Source organism: Protopterus annectens, chromosome 8.part0, assembly GCF_019279795.1.
Source record: "Protopterus annectens isolate FY-2018-M chromosome 8.part0, PAN1.0, whole genome shotgun sequence".
Lineage (NCBI taxonomy): Eukaryota > Metazoa > Chordata > Ceratodontiformes > Protopteridae > Protopterus > Protopterus annectens.
In genome coordinates, this window is record NC_056741.1 from 579620702 (window position 1) to 579639763 (window position 19062).

At 40.0% G+C, this 19062-nt stretch overlaps 1 protein-coding gene across 1 annotated transcript in view; it reads right to left on the reverse strand.

Moving 5' to 3' along the window:
* Positions 1-19062, reverse strand: part of ZBTB7B (zinc finger and BTB domain containing 7B) — a 743831-nt gene that overhangs the window by 57636 nt on the left and 667133 nt on the right. The window contains exon 4 of the mRNA XM_044080077.1: positions 12180-13261. Within this exon, the coding sequence (XP_043936012.1) occupies positions 12180-13255 (1076 nt within the window). The 5' untranslated portion in view covers positions 13256-13261. The remainder of the gene's footprint in view (positions 1-12179; positions 13262-19062) is intronic.

Here is a 19062-nt window from a genome sequence, read left to right on the forward strand (position 1 = left end):
AAATATGGATCAAAATGGTTAAATTATACAAAGGAAAAAAAATCAAGAAATCTATTCATACGGGTAAAATGTTAGCAAAGGCAATACTTAGGGTGCTAAACTGGCTAAAATGTTGTTTAGTGTATTTTATCAAATACAGCTAGTAATGCTGTTTAGTATATTTTTCTAGAAACATTTAGTAATAAATGGATATTGACCACAGAAAACTCTGCTGACATACAACTAGTGTCTCTGGTAAATAATAATTGCTCATGTTCCCTGAACTGCTAATTGGCTGTCTGACAGAACCCATACTATTAAGTTTGGAAGTATTTTCTCTAGACAGAAAAATATCACTAATGATGTCCCACATAGTTCTGTCATGGGTCACCTAATCTTTGGTACATATTTCTGTGACATAAAATGAATATCAAGGAACTATGGCTAACCAAGTTTGCCAATGCTTGCAAACTGGGGTTGGCTATCAAATCCTATTGTGATGCTCAAATTCTCCAGCTGGCCCAAACAAATGAATGGTTATTGATCACAGGCTTATCCCATGACCAAGAAATGCAAATTGGTTTTCTTTGGTAAATCTAGCATCACTAATGCTTATCATACAGATACCATTCCACTTACATTTAACACAATCATCAGTTTCTTGGATATGAATGTTGATAACAGACTCTCATATGACAACCATGTCTCTGATGGTTACAATATCCTTCCACCTAGCAAAGATTATCCTTCGTGGTATCTCAACTGAGTCCAAGGAAGTCATAGCCCCACTTTACTCTTCTCTTATTAGGCTCATTGTTGAATATAATGCACCATTCAGCATGCATCTCACCAAGTACCTAAATCTTAGCATTTCCTCACCAAAACGATTTCTGTCTTTAGTGCCTATAGCTACTCTGGTAAACAAAAAGCTCTGCTCTTCAATTTAGTGTTATACAGACTGCTGACGGGTGATCTCTGCCTAGGTTTCCATTCTATGAATGAACCACTACTTTTTGAACTCCTTCATCTAAATAAACAAGGGGAAAAGCAAACACGTGTTCCAGAGATCAAAATCTACAGTATCAGATCAACACCACCAGATGGCATTACAGATACCTAACCTAAGGTTTACTATCAATATGTCAAAAATGACAAAAAAAAACAGTACGGAACAGCGAATTATTGCACCAAAACTGCAACTAACCGAATGGCCCTAATGTCAAAAAGCAGCCGTTAAATGTCGACAACACATTTTACGGCATTAACAACAATGCCACCCTTACTGTAACTCCCTAATCCCTACACCTAACATCCTGTTTATGCAGGGGCAAGCCCCTGCTTAATATTCCAACTCCAAGATTGCACTGCAGTGAGGAAAGGGATGTATTTCCCTAACCGTACTGTACTACGACCTCTTTACATGAGCGAACATTATAATTGTGAATGCAAAGTCCATTCGCAATTATGATGTTCGTTCATGTAACCTGCTCACATATGAAGTATTCGAACATCTGTTCGAATACTTCATAGCCATGCAATTGCACGGCAACATTTTAATGGTAAACCCTAACCTAACATATTCCCCATTTTTGCAATAGGCTGCCCTTACTTACCAAAGTACTTCCTAGCAATTTATAGAACCCATCTGAAATGTGTGGTTACATATTTTCACAAGGGGATATGTGGAGAAAGTCTGCTTAATGGAGGAACTGTTAGGTTTCCCCAATACTGGGTACTATTCCTTAATGGAGGAACTGTTATTTTCCTCAAGTACTGGGTGCTATTGCTTAATGGAGGAACTGTTAGTTCCGTCAGAACTGGGTGCTATTACTTAATGGAGGAACTGTTAGTTCCCCCAGTACTGGGTGCTATTGCTTAATGAAGGAACTTTTAGTTTCCTACAGTAATGGGTGCTATTACTTAATGGAGGAACTGTTAGTTCCATCAGAAATGGGTGCTATTGCTTACTGGAGGAACTGTTAGTTCCCCCAGTACTGGGTGCTATTGCTTAATGAAGGAACTTTTAGTTTCCTACAGTAATGGGTGCTATTACTTAATGGAGGAACTGTTAGTTCCATCAGAAATGGGTGCTATTACTTAATGGAGGAGCTGTTAGTTCCCCCAGTACTGGGTGCTATTGCATAATGGAGGAACTGTTAGCTTCCCGCAGTCCTGGGTGCTATGCATGAGCTTCTTCATAGTCCCCTTTTGCCATAAGCCTACTAACAGCCTATGAACCTATGAACTTATCTCTGGAGCCACAAAAATATTTAAAATATTTATACACTTGGACTAAAAGTAACTATTTAGGTTTTAACAAAGGCAAATGCAATATTATGCATACTGATTACAATAATGAAGACAGTGTACTGAATGAAAGGAAAGAAAATTGTAGAAGTGAAGCAAGAAGAGAGTTTTGGGGGCATATGTATAGGAGTATTTGTTGATTGATCAACTCCAGTGTTTCAATTTTACTTTCATTCTTGTGGTATTTAAACCCCGCATTTGTGCAGATTAGTGCTTGCTGCATGTCACACACCACCACTGTGCTGTTTTAACCCTTTACAAGGTATCTCAACCACATTTTTTCCCTTAACAGCACTCTGTGTAAGTGAGGTCCTCACTTGCAGTTACTGTATTGATTTTATCCAGCCCTACTCACGTTTATAGGTACTCTCCTTAGATAGTACCTACTCTATTATCCCTGATTTCTCTTCCACAGATTTTGATAACCATGGAAGGACAATTTCCTATGGTTTCTCTTGCTAGTCTGGTTGATATGGGCATCCTGAGACAGTGTAGCAATTGCCTTATGTACACAGACAGCCCTCTACTACTACCACCTAGGAACACAATATGTGAGAGATGCAATTACATTAAGAACCTAGAATCATTGCTGTCTTAGTCACAAGCCAGTGCATCTGACACTAAGAAGGTTGTCTGCACAAACACCGCACCTCTAACACCACCCACAACTGTACAACACACTACTACATATGTGAAGGTTCTCAACAAAAACATACCTAAACAAAACAGACCTCTGAAGCAAAAACACATACGCACATCACAACCCACAACACCAAGAACCACACACAGCACCACACCTGTTCCTCATAGCTTCTAAGGCCCAGCCACAAACCTAGCATACTAATCATAGCTGACTCTATTGTGAGACATACAGATGTGCCCCTCACCAGGCTAGACAAGGAGAAAGTCACGGTAAGTTGCTTGTCAGGTGCTAGAATCTGCCATATCATGCACACATTCATGTCTCTTAACAACAGGTACTGTTATGACTCTGTCATAGTCCATGTTGGAGTGAATGACTTGAGATGTACCTCTCTGGACTATATGAAGAGAGACATGATTGAGCTCGCTGTATATGTCCCAAGCAGGTATGTCCTTAGCCTTAAGCAGCATCCTACCGTCACCTAAAATGATACCTCAATACAAACAGAAAATTATTGACTTTAACAATTGGCTTAGTTTCTGGTGTCATTCCAAGGGGATCCAGAACCTGACAGCCTGGGAGGACATGACTGACAGACCATGATGCTTTGCCAGAGATGGCCTTCATCTGTCTCCACTCGGCTTCAGTCTTCTGGCAAATGCTCTTACCTCCCCATAGTTCCTTTTTTAGGCAAAGCCATGATCACAAATTTACCAACATGAGAAATTCTTCTAAATGAAATTTAAAGGTCATGCTGATAAATGCTAGGAGTCTTAGATGAAACTGAACTCACTGAAAGCATTCCTCACCCTGGAGGATGCTGACATTTGTGCAGTTACTGAGACCTGGTTCAAAGTTGCGGAGAGCACCCCAACCTTACCAGGTTACTCATCCTACCATACCTTCAGACCCCAAACAGAGGGCTGCAAAGCCAAAGATGGTGGAATTTTAATATTTATCAAAGACATACACACCTTCAGGCTGGTCAAATGGTATGACACACAGGAGACACTCCAAGTGCAGTTAACTGTTGACAAAAAACACCTATTCAAATCACAGCTAGCTACAATTCCCCCAAACATGACTCAGGACAACCACTCCACCTATCTGGACTTACTTGAATCCATCAAAATTCAACCCTCTACCCTGATCCTGGGTGACTTTAACTACCCAACCATAGAGTGAAAGACCTATTCTAGCCCAAACATGAACGCCCAGAGATTCCTTGACTTTGTCAATGCCAATGCATTGGATCGGCTGATCCACACCGCCATGAGAGGTGAAAATATCCTGGACCTGGTACGAACCAACAAGAGTAGCCACTGTAGCACCTCTACAGTGTCATCTTCCATGGTAAGATATGACCATCAAGTGAACACTTTCAAAGTCACTCCCTACCCCCCTAAATCAGGGTCAAACAAAAAAACTTTTCCAAAGCTGACCACAATCTCCTGAGAGCAGGTATAAGCAGATTCACAGTCAGCATCCCTTCAGTTGGAACTAGCACTAATGTCCATGCCTACACCAAAAAAATTATATGAGCACCTACATAGCTGTATGGACTCAGTAATACCTGAAAGGGCCAAATCATCTTCCTCAAGGAAGAGGAAGCCTATCTGATGGACAGCAGCAGTAAAAAATCTCTATAATGAAAGGAAAAAAAATCACTGTCCAAGACCAAGAAGGAGCAGGTGTTGAGTTGGAAGCAATCTCTCCTTTGTCTGAACAAGCAAATAAGGTCAGTGGTGAAATCCTCTAATGCTAACTTTGAGTCCAAATTGGCCAAATCCACTAAGGACAATCACAAGTACTTTATGTTTGCAATCTCAAAGGTAATACTCAAATCTGCTCTGAACTGGTGGTGAAGAACACCACATACACAAATGCCATAGATATAGCCAACCTGCTGGCAGACAGGTTCAGTAAAAACTCAGTAAACCAGGAGATCCCCAGCACCTGCCCCCCTCCCCTCATCACCAAGGAGCAGGTCTTTAATGCCCTTTCAAAGGTAAAATATACAGTCTACATGGGACCCGACAACATCCCTAGCTGCATCCTACATGAGCTCATGCATGAGCTCTCAGTTCCATTAGGCACCCTATTCAATGAAAGCCTGAGCACTGCCATCCCTCTACACAAAGATGGAGCATCCACTGACCCAGGAAATTATAGGCCCATCAGCCTAACTAGCCTGATCTGCAAGGCCATGGAACGCATTACCATGGACCTTATAAACAAGAACATTGGCAACCTCCAAATGCTTGACCCCACATAGTCTGTTTTTTTCAGAGGGGAGATCATGCCTATTAAACTTGGTCAACTTCTTCAAAATAGTCACCAAAGCCATGGGTGAGGTGGGAAGACGGTGCACACTGCCTACCTTGACCTAGCCAAAGCCTTCAACACTATTTCCTACTCAAACATAATAGATAAACTCTCCCAGCTAGGCATCAATCTGTATTTTACCAGATGGGTAGCTAACTGTCTCACTGACAGAACCCACTCAGTCAAAGTAGGGGAAGCCACCAATAGTAGTAGACCCGTAACGAGTGGTGTACCCCAAGGATTGGTTTTGGGGCCTCTACTCTTTGGGATATACTTTTCTGAGGTGCAGGCTAAGGCCAGGGTCTGTAGCTGGTTTGCAGATGACTGCAAGCTGGGTGCTGTCTTAAATTCCCCTAGTTATGTGACCATCCTCCAAGAGGGCCTTACCCAAACTAATGACTGGTGCCAGGAGAATGGCCTCAAACTGAATGCCAAGAAATGCATCATTATCTCCTTTGGGGAAAATGGCATCCCCACTAATTATCACATTAATAACAATGTACTAAGCACACAAGCAGTTGAGAGGGACTTGGGCACCCAGGTTGACAGCAGCCTGACTTTTGACCACCACACTGCTTCCAATGTACAGAAGGCTTTCTACATGGCTCATCATCTCATAAGTAAGGGTATTTCATCCAGGAACAAAGAGGTTATAACATTCCTGTGCTCCTCCCTTATCAGACCTATTATCGAGTACAGTACCCCCTTCAGCATGTACCATGCCAAGCACATGCAGCAGCTGGAGAGACCACAGAGGTTCCTGATGAGGAAAATCCAGGGTCTCAAACACCTGCCCTATACAGCTAGGCTAAAAGCCCTGTTCTTCTAATCAGTCACGTACAGACTGCTCAGAGGTGACCTGTGTCTGGCATACAAGGCCATCTTAGACCCAGCCTTGATGGAGTTGCTGCATATCTATAAGTCAAAATCCAGTCAGGCAACCCACACTTAAGGCCTAAACCTGGTCTGTGACATTAACAGAACTTGTTGGTGGGACAGATTTGTGTCCCAGAGACTCCCCTGTCTGTGGAACATACACCCTCTCCATGTTAAGCAGAGTACCTCTCTAGCCCTCTTTAAGAGGAACCTGGACGACTGGAGGGAAACCAAAAATATACCCCTGGGATCCCACCTGTGTTTCTGCTGGACAGGGGAAACAGGTGAAATTCTTGGCTAGGCTTATAAGGGCCTCTGGGCCAATAGCCTAGTATTATCCTATGAACCTAAGATAACTTACAATACAATACACCTATGACAAAAAGTGACAGCCTTAATTTTTTGCAAATGTTTTGACCTGTAACCCTCCAATGGCCATTAAGCCCCTATCTCTTAATGAAACATTCACTTCTCCCAACCACGCAGAGTAAGGTGAAATCCTTTGATTGTGGACATCATACACTAGGAGTTTAGGATGTTTTTTTATATGGCCATTCACCACCTCCCTTGGTGGCTGGAAAGTGTTGTGCAAAGCCAGTAATGCTGCAACTAATGCATGTGAATGAGTGCAAAAACTGCTAACTTCCATCTAGAGTGTCTATGCACTTCTTGGCGATGTCCTCCTCCTTCAGCCCCATGTATATGGCACAGTAGTGCCTGGCATTCTCTAGATGAAATGCTTGTGGCAGGACTCTGCTTTCATTTCTAAAGGATGGATGAGTTATCACTTACCATTCATCCTTATCTGGCTTCCTCACTGTTCATACCACTAACTGATCCTGGATCATGTTAAGCACAGTCAATGCAAAAATATTTATACCATGAGGGCAGAATGACAGCTTTAACTTGAAATATCATTGACATCCTGAGAAAGAAAAGTTATCCTAAAGCATGCCTCTCAACCTCTTAGCACAAGAATTCTGCACAAAAAGCCCAAAATAATAGTGGGACAAAGACCTATACCAAGAGACAGATTTTAAATATTGCTGTTATGAACTCAGGAAGTTGCTAGAACAACTTTTGTATTAGAATGTATTTCCTGAAGGATATGAAGCCTGAAACACAAATGTTCAACATTATTTAATCACTTCAGTCCTCAATGATTTGCCAGAAAAACACAGATTTTATGACAAAAAAAGCAAAATATGAGGCAAAAATCTGGTAATTCTGTGAAATTTTAGACAGCTGAGAGGTATGCCCTGTATATAAACTTATCATAAGAAAAATATACGTTACCTACCTGATTCATTTAGGTTGACAGATAGTCCCCATGTATCTGTCTTCACTAGCACTATTTCCCTTTTATCTCATATGTTGTACTTATAGCCAGGGCTGAAGGTAATAGGCAAGCAGAAGAGAAATTTCAACATGATCAAACATGAACAATGCTAATGAAAAGTATCACTAAAGAATTACTGAACCAAAATGTTATCTTGTTTAGAGAACTACAGTAGTTATAGGAAAGCTGCAAAAATACTAGTCACATTTTGTGACAGAAGCATCTAATATAATGTTTTGGCTTCTAAAATAGTTACTAAATAGCTAAAAAAATGGGGCTAGGGTGGGGCAAGAGGGGAAATTGCTCTGAGTGCAAAGGCTTGAGAGGGCATTATCAGCTGATCTTGATCTCGCTTTAATGCAATACCAGTTTTGATACAAGCCGATATTACATTTGAAGTTGAACTTGAGTGCTGTAGCAATCCATGTGTTGCTACAATTTAAAAGTAAAAAAAAAAAAAAAAATCTTGCCAGCAGGGTATAAACTGTAGCAACTGTTTGCTACATTTGTAACAATCAGTTTTCTACAGTTTAAAAATACATTTTTTTTAACATTTTTAAATAAAACATGAGTGTATTAGCGCTCTGTGCAGGCAGGGTATAAACCGTAGCAACTGTTTGCTTCATTTTGGGAAGTATGCCACCTTTGGATAACTATGCTATCAATAAAACACCCTTAAAAGTTGATTCATTAGTCAGAGATCTGGGAACTCATGTAGATAGTAACCTAGCCTTCGATCAACATGTATCCAAGATAGTAAGAAAATCCTTCTATGTTGCTCAACTTATAAGCAAGGGCATGGCATCTAGGTACACAGAAGTCGTACTCGGTCATCATACAGTCCCATCATAGAGAAAAATGTCCCCTTCAGTATTTATCTGACCAGACACATGCAGCAACTGGGACATCCACAAAGGTTCCTTGCAAAAAGAATACAGGAAATAAACACAATACCCTAAGCTATTCACCTCTACACCCTGTCTCTTTACTTGGTATCATAAGACTTCCAAGAGGTGATCTTTGACTGGCATACAAGGCATGGCATCCTTGGAGCCTGTTTTGATGAATATTTTGCACATCCGCAAAACAAACACCATCAGAACTACTTGATTAAAAGACCTAAATTTTGCTTGCAACTTAAATAGGACATGTTGAATATGTTTCTCAGAGAATTCCCATTCTCTGGAACAGGCTCCCCATCTATGTGAAGGAAAGTTCTTCTCTATCCCTATTTAAGTGTAACTTGGACCAATGGATGGAAAATCAGAAAATCACCCCTGGTCTGGCTCCTATGTCTCTGATGGACAGAGGCATTCAGTAAATCACCCCCTGTAAATCAAATATGAATCAAATCTGTTGGTCACTTCTGAGTTGCACGGTTAGGCTTTTAAGGGCTTTTAAGGTCATTAGCCTAGAATACACCTATGAACCCATGTTGCAAACAGTTTGCTACAGTTTAAAAGAAAATTTTTTTTAATAAAATATGTTGAAGGAGGGCTGGGGGCAAGGCACAGAAATTGGACCTGAATGGCTAGGGCAGGAGGGAGATGGCATGTCGTGCATCTGGCCAACTGGTTGTGTGCCAATAGAAGGAATGTCTGGGGGCATAGATCTAACTGTAATAAGCTGTTCACTTACAATATAGTAATCGGCTTATTACAGTGAAGTGCCTTTTTTTGTGCTTTTCATTTAAAGAGCTGACGGGTGGATGCTAGTTGAACCAGCTACCCTTTTAAGTACAGGGCTCCTTTCTTGTACAGTCCCATTCAGTATATGTGGAAGTGAGCTACCCTACATCTTCACATAAACTCACAAGTTAAGCCCTATTTAAAGTATGCATAAATAAAATGGAGTCTTAAGATAATCAGTGGGTAAAGGGCAGTAGAGTAAATGCAGCTGCCACTTACAGAGAAAATTAAAAGGATCTTGGGAAAGATATACAAAAGGAGACTGGAGATAAAAAAAAAAAAAATTAATTTTCACAGCCATGCAGATGTGTGATGAGATATCATAGGAGTATGTGAAGCTGGAGGAAAAACAGTATGAGTAACTTAATTGTCAATTGAAGGAATATTAATATACCCTGTGAACATCCAAACAAAAAAGAAGGTATCATTAGACAGTAGTTTCAACTCTCAATTATTCTACTTAAAAAAATACAAGTTAGATGGTTTTAAAGATTTTCAGGAAATGGTTACGGTGGTTAGTAGTTAAAGTTTAGTGTAAGCATAAGAACTTCTGTTCAGCATCACAATATCTAACTAACCATTTATAAGGTCTACGGTCAAACTCATATAGAGGACAACAACAGATATGACAAACTACTGACAAACAAATTAAATGTTTAAATTTGAGAAATTAGCACAGGATGTAAACTGAACACGGGACAGCTGTCTCTAGAAGCAAGCTGCAACTGCAGCTAAATTGTATGGGGTTGCGAGTCTCGTTTGCTTTTTATGGCTCCATACCAGGGAAAATGGTCTACAGTATTCAGTAAAGATAATAATAATAAATGTCTGTTTTGCAAATAATAGGTACATATTATATCATATTAGGAAGTGGTTAAGTTCCCGCTTATTCAAAGCCTCACCATGATTTGCTACATAAGTAACAAGAAATGTGTGCATTAGGACAGCAGTATTGATATAATTTATGGTTCACTATTCTACATGACCTGTGCAATGCCTCAGTGCCTGCTGCAGAACAAACAATGGTTTGACAGCTCTGCATGCTCTTTGTCCTCTCTGCCCTGGAAATTGTGATGTGCCACGTTATGACCCCCTTGCACATACGCATTTTATACAAAGACACAAACACGCTCGCACAGTATATAGAGACATATAATACAGATACATTATCTATGTAGTCAGAGGGATCATGCAGAGTATAAAGACTGAGCACATAAAGAGTTTGCACAAAAAACAAATACACTTGTATGCACCCTTTAAATACATGCATACAGTAAAGATAATATGATTACATATAGGCTGCACAGCAAAATTGTAAAAAGTAAAATAACCTACAGATCTCACTGAACGGAAGAGGTTACTTCACTCTGAGTTAAAGTTTTAGTCATTTTGTATCATGACTCGGTACTTCAGCAGTGTATATCACACAAACGCATATAGGTATGTCACTCAGACACATACATATAATGTGGGTCTGCTTTTAAAGCCCGTCTCCCAGATGACTGATGTTCAAAAGGATGGGATGAAAATTATGAAAGTGCAGGAACCCGAATGTCAATGTTTCACTAAGGTAATTGAACACTTGGCCAGCATGTCCTGTTCTCCACTGTAGTGCGATCCCGGAGTTGCTAAATTTAGTTAGGAAGGGTGTGGGGAGTGCTGCCCCACACAGGTGGGTTTTACTTACCTCACCATGAGTTTCGTTTACAGTTGGCCACATATTTACTTGCCAATGTTCGGGTTTCTGCACTTTTGTGATTTTTGTCTCGGGCTTTTGAAAGTCGGTCATGTGGGAGCCGGGCTTACTTCAGTCTACAGAGGAGGAGCATAAAGAAAGGCAAAGTTCCAAAATCCTTTAGTATGATAGCTATGGCCACTAATACATGGGATTTCTCCTTCTCTCCTCCTCTCCACTGCCTAGACTGTGACAATGTACTGAAAGGTTACCTCACCTTGGAGAAGAGGAACTAATCCAGCAATGGTTTATACTGGGCTTTCTAGAGCTATAGTGTGAGTGTGCGTGTATGTGTGTGCTCTTGGAGGAATGGGGGTGTACAGGAGACCCTTGTGAGTGAGTGCTAGTCTAATGCTTGTGTACTTCTGCTATACAAAAAACATGTCTTCACCTATACATTCGCACAAACTGTACTACCAAACCAGAAGCGCACTGTTTCCATTCTTCTAATGTGACCATTTTTAGTTCACATACATTCAGACAGATAGACCGACTAAACACAGTGAAGTAAAAAAAAGTCAAAACAGTACAGCATATATCCTTAATAACATCTTAAAAATAGTGTGTGTTTTCCTGTCATGCTCATCTACACTAGCTAAATCAATGGATCATTAAAGGATGAAATTGTCAGAATGGAAAATATCACTTTTTCCCTCATAAAGTCCACATTTGACCACATGTGAGCATCATTCACAGTGAAATCAAGTGGGTAGAGTGTATATATCTATATCTATATTTTGTAACTATATCTATCTATACATTTATATATATATATATATATATATATATATATATATATATATATATATATATATATATATACATATATATATAGTGCCTCAATTACTCATCTGATATATCTAACACTGCACAAATAAAAAAAGCATTTTCACTGCAGCTGCAGCAGGGACCACCCCATTTAAAGAAAATGCTGCATGTCAGTCTGTTCATTTCCAAATTATGTTTTTGGGGCAGGTAATAGACTTAATAATGGTACAGCAACAACAGCAAAACTGGTTCTGAACATAAATGCTCATAATAGTTATATATTTTTCAATTTAGTTAAGAGACAGCATAGATTACTCACTGTTTCAGATAAAAAGGAATGGCAGAAGTTATCTTTACAATAAAAAGTACACTGAGAAAGTACTTCTACTGCAGAAACATTATCAACAGGTGATAAGCATTTAATTTTCCAAATTTGGACCTATATCATTTACAAAATAGGGTAACTGCAGTGTCAGATATAGGCTGGAATATGCTGATAAAATGGTAGTTATGACCTACCTTGTAAATCTTACATGACAGACTTCACATTCAAAAGGTTTCTCTCCTGTATGGGTCCGCATGTGCCGTGGCAACTTGCCTGCCCCATGGATGGTCTTGTGGCACACAGGACACTCTTGGGGCATCTGAGACCTCCTTTTTCTCACCATCTTATCAGGAGTATCAGGGCCTGGAATAGCATCATCTTCCATCACAGGATGTGGGTATGCAACAGGATCTGCATCCATAGTTTCATCATCTGAAGGTTGTTCATCAGGAGAAGGTGGGAGATAATAAGCTGGGAGACATGGTCCCTTTTCTCTGGGATAAATATCATATCTGAAGTCATTCTCACGTACATGCAGGCTGATGGGAAATATAGCTGAGTGGTGTACTTGCCTTTTTTGGTGATCTGATATTGGCTTATAATCATCATCATCCGCTGGATAGGAATAAGGGTCTGGTTTTATGTCCAAAGAAGGTTTATTCTCATGGATGTCAAGATGATTAGGTCTGCTGACACCAGGACGTAAGAATCTCTTTTCTTTCTTTTGTGGCTTAATATTTGGTGCATTCACTATTGGACTAAGTTTGGCAGAGCTTCCATTCTGGTTAACAGCAAATTTAGCAAACTTGTCTAGGTATTGTTTTGACTTCTCATAGTCACTCAAGTCATTCCCATCCAAGGAATCCAATTTGTCTGCACCACAGCTTCTTAAGATATCTATGCAAGCATCTGCTACACACTGAATTTCCAACAGTCGTGCTGCATGCAGGATGTTCCTCATGTTGGAATTGCTAGTAGTAAGTGTGGCTGTGTAGGCAAACTCTAGCAATGCTGCCAAGGCATCAGGATTAATAAAGTCCAGCTCACAAGTGTCTTGCTCACCAGTGAATGAAGATGATGTGAAGAGTTTACGGAAATATCGGCTACAGGCAGCTAGGACAGCACGGTGTGTCCGATATTCCAAGCCTTGAGTTTTAATTGTGATGTCACAGAGAAGGCCACTATGTCGTTGTTCATTTAAATGGCTAAGCAAGTCATTGCTGTGATCTGGGAAGGGTATGCCAATCAACTCATCTTCTGTGGTCCCCATTATGGCCTAGTGAAAAGATAACAAGGCACATACATTAAGTATGTTTCTAGATTCAGAAATTTAGATTCGCAAAAGCCATTACTTCAAAAATGAATACCTTACTAGTACCACAGTCAATGATTCTTTGGATCTTCTTATGTATGAAACTGATAATTTATTCATCTGGCTGCACAAAATAATTGCATAAAAAACAAATCTGCGGAGTAAGAGACACATTCCCTCATTTTGAAATGCTACTTCACGGACTGATCTGGTGAAGAAAACCACCATATTAACTTAAGATTGCCAATAATATTTGTAAGTCAAACATGTACAACACAACTTATTCTGCTATCTTGCTACTGTAAGTATAATTTTGAAGAATGAACATTTGCTTGTCATTTCTGAATCACACATTCTCAGTGCAATACACATTTACTGAGCATTTTTTCATGTAAATATTTAAAATCCACAATATGCAGCTGTTGTACAGCAAATAAGATAGCTCAATGGTCTTTAACAACAGTGACAAATGCTCCTGTACACACACAAATACCAACATGCAAAAGTGCTACAGACAGAGCTGTAAGCAGAAGCTATTTGTCATTGCAGATAATCAGCTAATTTCCTAGGTGCATTCTTGTGACAGAATGCCTGGACACCCTGAACAGTTAAGAAAATGAGAAGGTCAGGATAGAAAAGAAGCAAATACTGCAAATCCAGTTCATCTTCCCAATTTAGTTCATCTCCTCTGGCTGTATTCACTTCCTGTGTGGTCTTAGTCCATTTATCATTGTTCTCATCATTGCTGTCATCATTATCTAGTTTTATACCATCAAAGAAAAAACAATAATCTAGTAACAATCGGGTGGCAAAGCAAATAAGAAAGCTGCTACCCAAAGGCAAATCAAAAAAAGAGCCTGCCTGCAGCAATACCAGCTGAGATATAACTGTTTAACCTATAGGAGGGAAACTAAGTAATGTAACACACTGAAAAGTCCCTTGGGGGTCCTTGCTGCCCAAGAGAACTGCCAAAAGAACCCGGACAAATCCAACAGCTAAACTTGGGTAAAGGTGAACTGAATTGTCTGTTTCATTTAGAATTATAGGCAAAGGACAGGGAAATTACAAACTCCTGTTACATTGCATGAAGGTTCTGGAGAGTGAGAGTGATAAATGGATACACAGAGTAGTAGAAAGTAAGATGGGAAATGAGCAGTTCGGATTCAGATCAGGATGGAACACAACTGACCCAATGTCTGCAATGAGACAGATAGTTGAGAAAAAGCTAGAGATGAGAAAATAGTCCAACTGGGGATTCCTAGACTTGGAGAAAGCATATGACAAGGTCCATAGAAAGCTGATTTGGGCAGTACTGCAGTGGTTCAAAGTCCTAGAACCATTGGTAGAATTAGTGCAGGCTATGTACAAGGACCCGATGACTCATGTGCGAACAGTGTTCGGCCTCACAGAGGGGTTCCTAGTGGGAGTGGGCGTGCACCAGGGTTCAGCCCTGAGTCCACTTCTGTTCATGCTGGTGATGGATTATATTAGCAAACACATTCGAGGGGATAGATCAACAAAGTTGCTGTATGTAGACGATGTGGTATTACAGACAGACTCTGAGCAAGAACTTCAGCAAAGGACAGGGGAATAGAATGCAAAACTGAAGCACATGAAATGAAACCAAGCACAGATAAGATGGTGGTAATGGCAGCAAACTGGGGAAATCAGAAGAAACTGAGAATAGAGATAGAAGGGAAGATAGTGGAAAAGGTAAATAGCTTCAAGTATCTATGCAGGGTGGTTGAGGAGAAGGTAAGTCTGAATGAAAAGGTCACAGCTAGAATCAGAAGGGCTGCAGCCAGCTTGCATAGAGTTTCAGGTTTAGTCTATGAAAGAAGAATGCCAAAGAAGCTGAAAAGTAAGGTGTGTAAGACAATGGTGTGACCAGTACTACTGTATGGTACAGAAATCTGGTCAGTAAAGGCAGCACAGATAAGAAAGCTAGAGGTGATAAAAATAAAGTGCCTAAGAAGGGAGGTAGGATGCATACTGTGAGACAGGCAAAGAAATGAGGATGTAAGAGCAGAAGCCAAAGTAGCTTCAATTGCAGAAATCATCAAAGAGAACAGATTATGGTGGTTTGGACATGTGCAGAAAAGCAGAAGACAATCTGGTGAAGAAGATTTGGAACAGACGGAGAAGGTAAGAGGAAATGGGAATGTCCAGCAAAGTGGTGGATGGATTATGTTAAAGAAGATCTGTGACAGGCATGAGTGTCAAAAAAGGCAGTAGTATGGCATTGAATTGAGAGAGATGGTGACAGTTAATATGACTTCCTAACCCCATGTAGAAAAATGGGAAAAAGGGGGCTGATGATGATATTAATTAAGCAACAGAACCATATTCTGAAGAAAGTGAAAAAGGAAGTGGCTTTATGTTTAAGAACAAAGACTAAATTATGAACTAGAGCAGAATACCAATGGGAAAAATGATTGCAGTGAACCCAGAGAAAGAAACAATTAGGACATGGGCTTAGCAACAAAGGGTTTAATGTAGTAAACTAAACACGCCATAGTCCTTAGAAAATGGAATGATGAAGCCTAAGCAAGATCCAAAGGCAGAGTATTAGACAGATCAAAATGTACTGGGATAGAAAGACTGACATGATTTAGGGACTAGATAAACTAGAGCAGTATCTTGATCATGAAAAGGCAAGCAGAAGTCAAGCCAGGTGGAAAATTTAACACTAAATGATAATATAATAGTTCTGCCAGAAAAAGGGCACTGACCACCAAAGAACAACTTCCAATGTCTTCAGGTACTAGCGACTGAATACTGGTAAGGAAGGAAGGTAGACGTCATCTAGAACTCCAAGAAATGCCTAGAATCTGGCATACTGAAAGAAAATATCTGGAGGCTACCAGAAAATGGTCAAACTGGAAAAGAAAGCAGACAGCTTCCTCACCTCTGTAAAGAACTAACACAATGGTGGAGGATTCCTTACGAAAACTACAGTAAACTTGAGAGGCTAAGTTAAGAAAGATAGCTAGGCCTGGAGAATATGAAAACATAGATATAAATATATGTATTTCCCATACACCAATATAAATATGACTGAAAAGTCCTGCCACGTCTAGAGCAGAAACAGGAACAAAAGATCCAGGATGAACCTACATCAGGGATATAAGACAGCTCCAAACCATGGATCTCTTACCATGCTAGAATCCCTCTTCAGACAGTAGAGGATGGAGAAAGAGGAATGCTTAAAACTCGCAATCAATATCGGTCCAAAGGGCCTTCATAAAACATAAGTTGGGTCATCTACCAAAAGACAAAAAGGGAAAGGGTTATAAGACTGACAGCCCTCCCTAAAATATATAAAAGAAAGACAATTTTGGTGCAGAATCCAGCACACCATATTTCAGATAATAATAATAAGCTAGCAGGAAGAATGGATAGAAAGTAACATGATGACCATACTACATCAAGCTAGGTACCAATCCACTGCTAGTCAGACTGGACAAGAACATTATAAATCAATCTGTGAAAATTTTATTTAGTTATTTATGAATGATTTGATAATCAAGTAGGTGGGTTGTTCCAAGGTCCCTTTTCAGCCATGACAGTGGCAGCAACAGATCAAATGGCAAGAACTGACCACACTGAGTAAAAGTAAATGCCAAAACTTAAAATACAGATTAAATCAGATAAAGTACAGTTAAGTAAATGTGCTATAACTTTAGATGTCTGAATAAATTACTGATATAGCAGCCTTACCTTTATGGGTTATATTCTGCCTAGGATATAACAGCCAGCCGATCTTCCAGATCCTTATGCGACCTACCACAGCTCCTGAGTGAGAAAATCAGTAGTCTGGGTGTCAAAACTTTCAGGACTTTTTTGCCAATAGAAAGGAGGACTACAGTCCTGATAAAAAAAGTAAATGCCAGGTGTAAACACAAAGGCCCTCACCCTGGCAATAACGTAAAAAAAAACAAAAAAAAAACAAATGGGGGGTGATGGAGGGTGTATACTATGCACATTCATTAAATTGCTGCAGCATTCGCCTTAGCTTTACTGGTAGAATACTAAAGCAAATAAAGTTTGGGAGAAGAAAGGATGAGAGTCCAGGATCCGAATAGTGCTAGCAAAGCCTGTCCTAGATCTGGAAAAGAATTACATTCTGGAAAAGAATGACGTACAAAGGACCAAGTAGCTGCCTCTAAAATGCTTCTAGAATTCACCTTTTTCCAAAAAGCCATAGAAGCCAAGACACTGTTTCATGAGCCTTACACCTGCCTGGAAGTGTCTTTTTCTGGTGGGCATAACAAAAAGTAAGAGCAAGAGACAACAATCTGGAAAAAGTCTTTCTTTTGACATTGGTTGACCTTTTTTCTTTCCTTCATATGAAATAAACAACTGTTAGCTTTCCTGGAGGATTTAATTCTGTCGAGATAATACTTATTTTGTCCGTACATATCCACAGTATGAAGAATAACCTATCCCTGAAAAAAAGACAAGTGATGCATGGCTTGACTCAAAGTAAACTCAGACACCACTTTAGGCATACAGGAATGAATTGTTCTCAAGGAAACTGTCTTTATGGAACACCAAAAAAGCCTAACCCACCATAAGCACTTGCAACTCAAATACTTCTTGCTTTCACATCAGCAAGAAGAGTAACACTGTTTTCCAAGTAATTGGCCTGAAAATAGCCTGATACTGGTTCAAATGGAGCCAATGTTAATTATTCCAAAACATGAGATCCCAAGAAGGTGCCACCTGTTTTCTATCTGGACATAAATGCAAAACCCTTTTCAAGAAAAGCTAAACAAGAGGTTGTGCTGAAAGGGGAGGATCCATAGGCAGACATGCTGAAAAGGCTGACAGATGATCCTCGACAGAGGAATGTGAAAGGTCAGAGGATAATAATTCACTCAAATATTCCAGAACCGCTGGTATACAAGCCCTGAAAGGGACCAGATTCCTAGTATGGCACCAGCTAGAAAATCTTATCCACTTATCAATACAGGATGTGCTTGTATTAGGCTTCTTTGCCTCCATTACCACCTGCTGCCTAAAGGGTATCAAAACTGAATTACCCTGGCAACCAGATATAATTATTTGAGATTGGGGTCTATCAAACAACCCATGTCTTGTATGAGTATATCCATTTTGTGAGAAAGCTTGTGGTAATTGCCCTTGGCCAATTCCATACAAAGGGAGAACCACTGTTGCCATGGCCAAAAGGGAGTCACCAAAGTTATTCTTGAAGAGTCCCTCAGAACTTTCAGAATCATCCTGGAAATCTGTGGAAATGCGTACAGGAACATTCAAGTACAAAGGAATGAAAAAGCATGTGGTTTCTAGCCTGTTTGAAGGAATCCTTGAGAAGAATTTGTTTAGTTGTCTGTTTTGAAAGGAGGCAAACAGATCTATTTCAGGAGCTCCCCACAAATGGATCAGTCCCTGGAAGACCATCTCATTCAATTTCCATTCATGAGTACCTGCCCTAGTCTTATTTAGCTTGTCTACCATTTTGCTCTAATGGAATGTAGGGTGCTTTGAGGGTTAGTTTGCCCTGAATCACCACCACCACCCAGGCTACCACAGCCACTCTACACACAGAGTAAGATCTTGTATCCTCCACTTTGTTTATGTACCACATCACTGTAGTGTTCTCTGCAATCACTTGAAGAGGCCTAGGGGATGACAGATGATGGAGAGAGTTGAGTATATATTAATGCAAACATCTCCTTGACACATTTGTTTTGGTCTGTCTTGTTTGTTCCATAGACCCTACACTTCTATTTCCATAGACA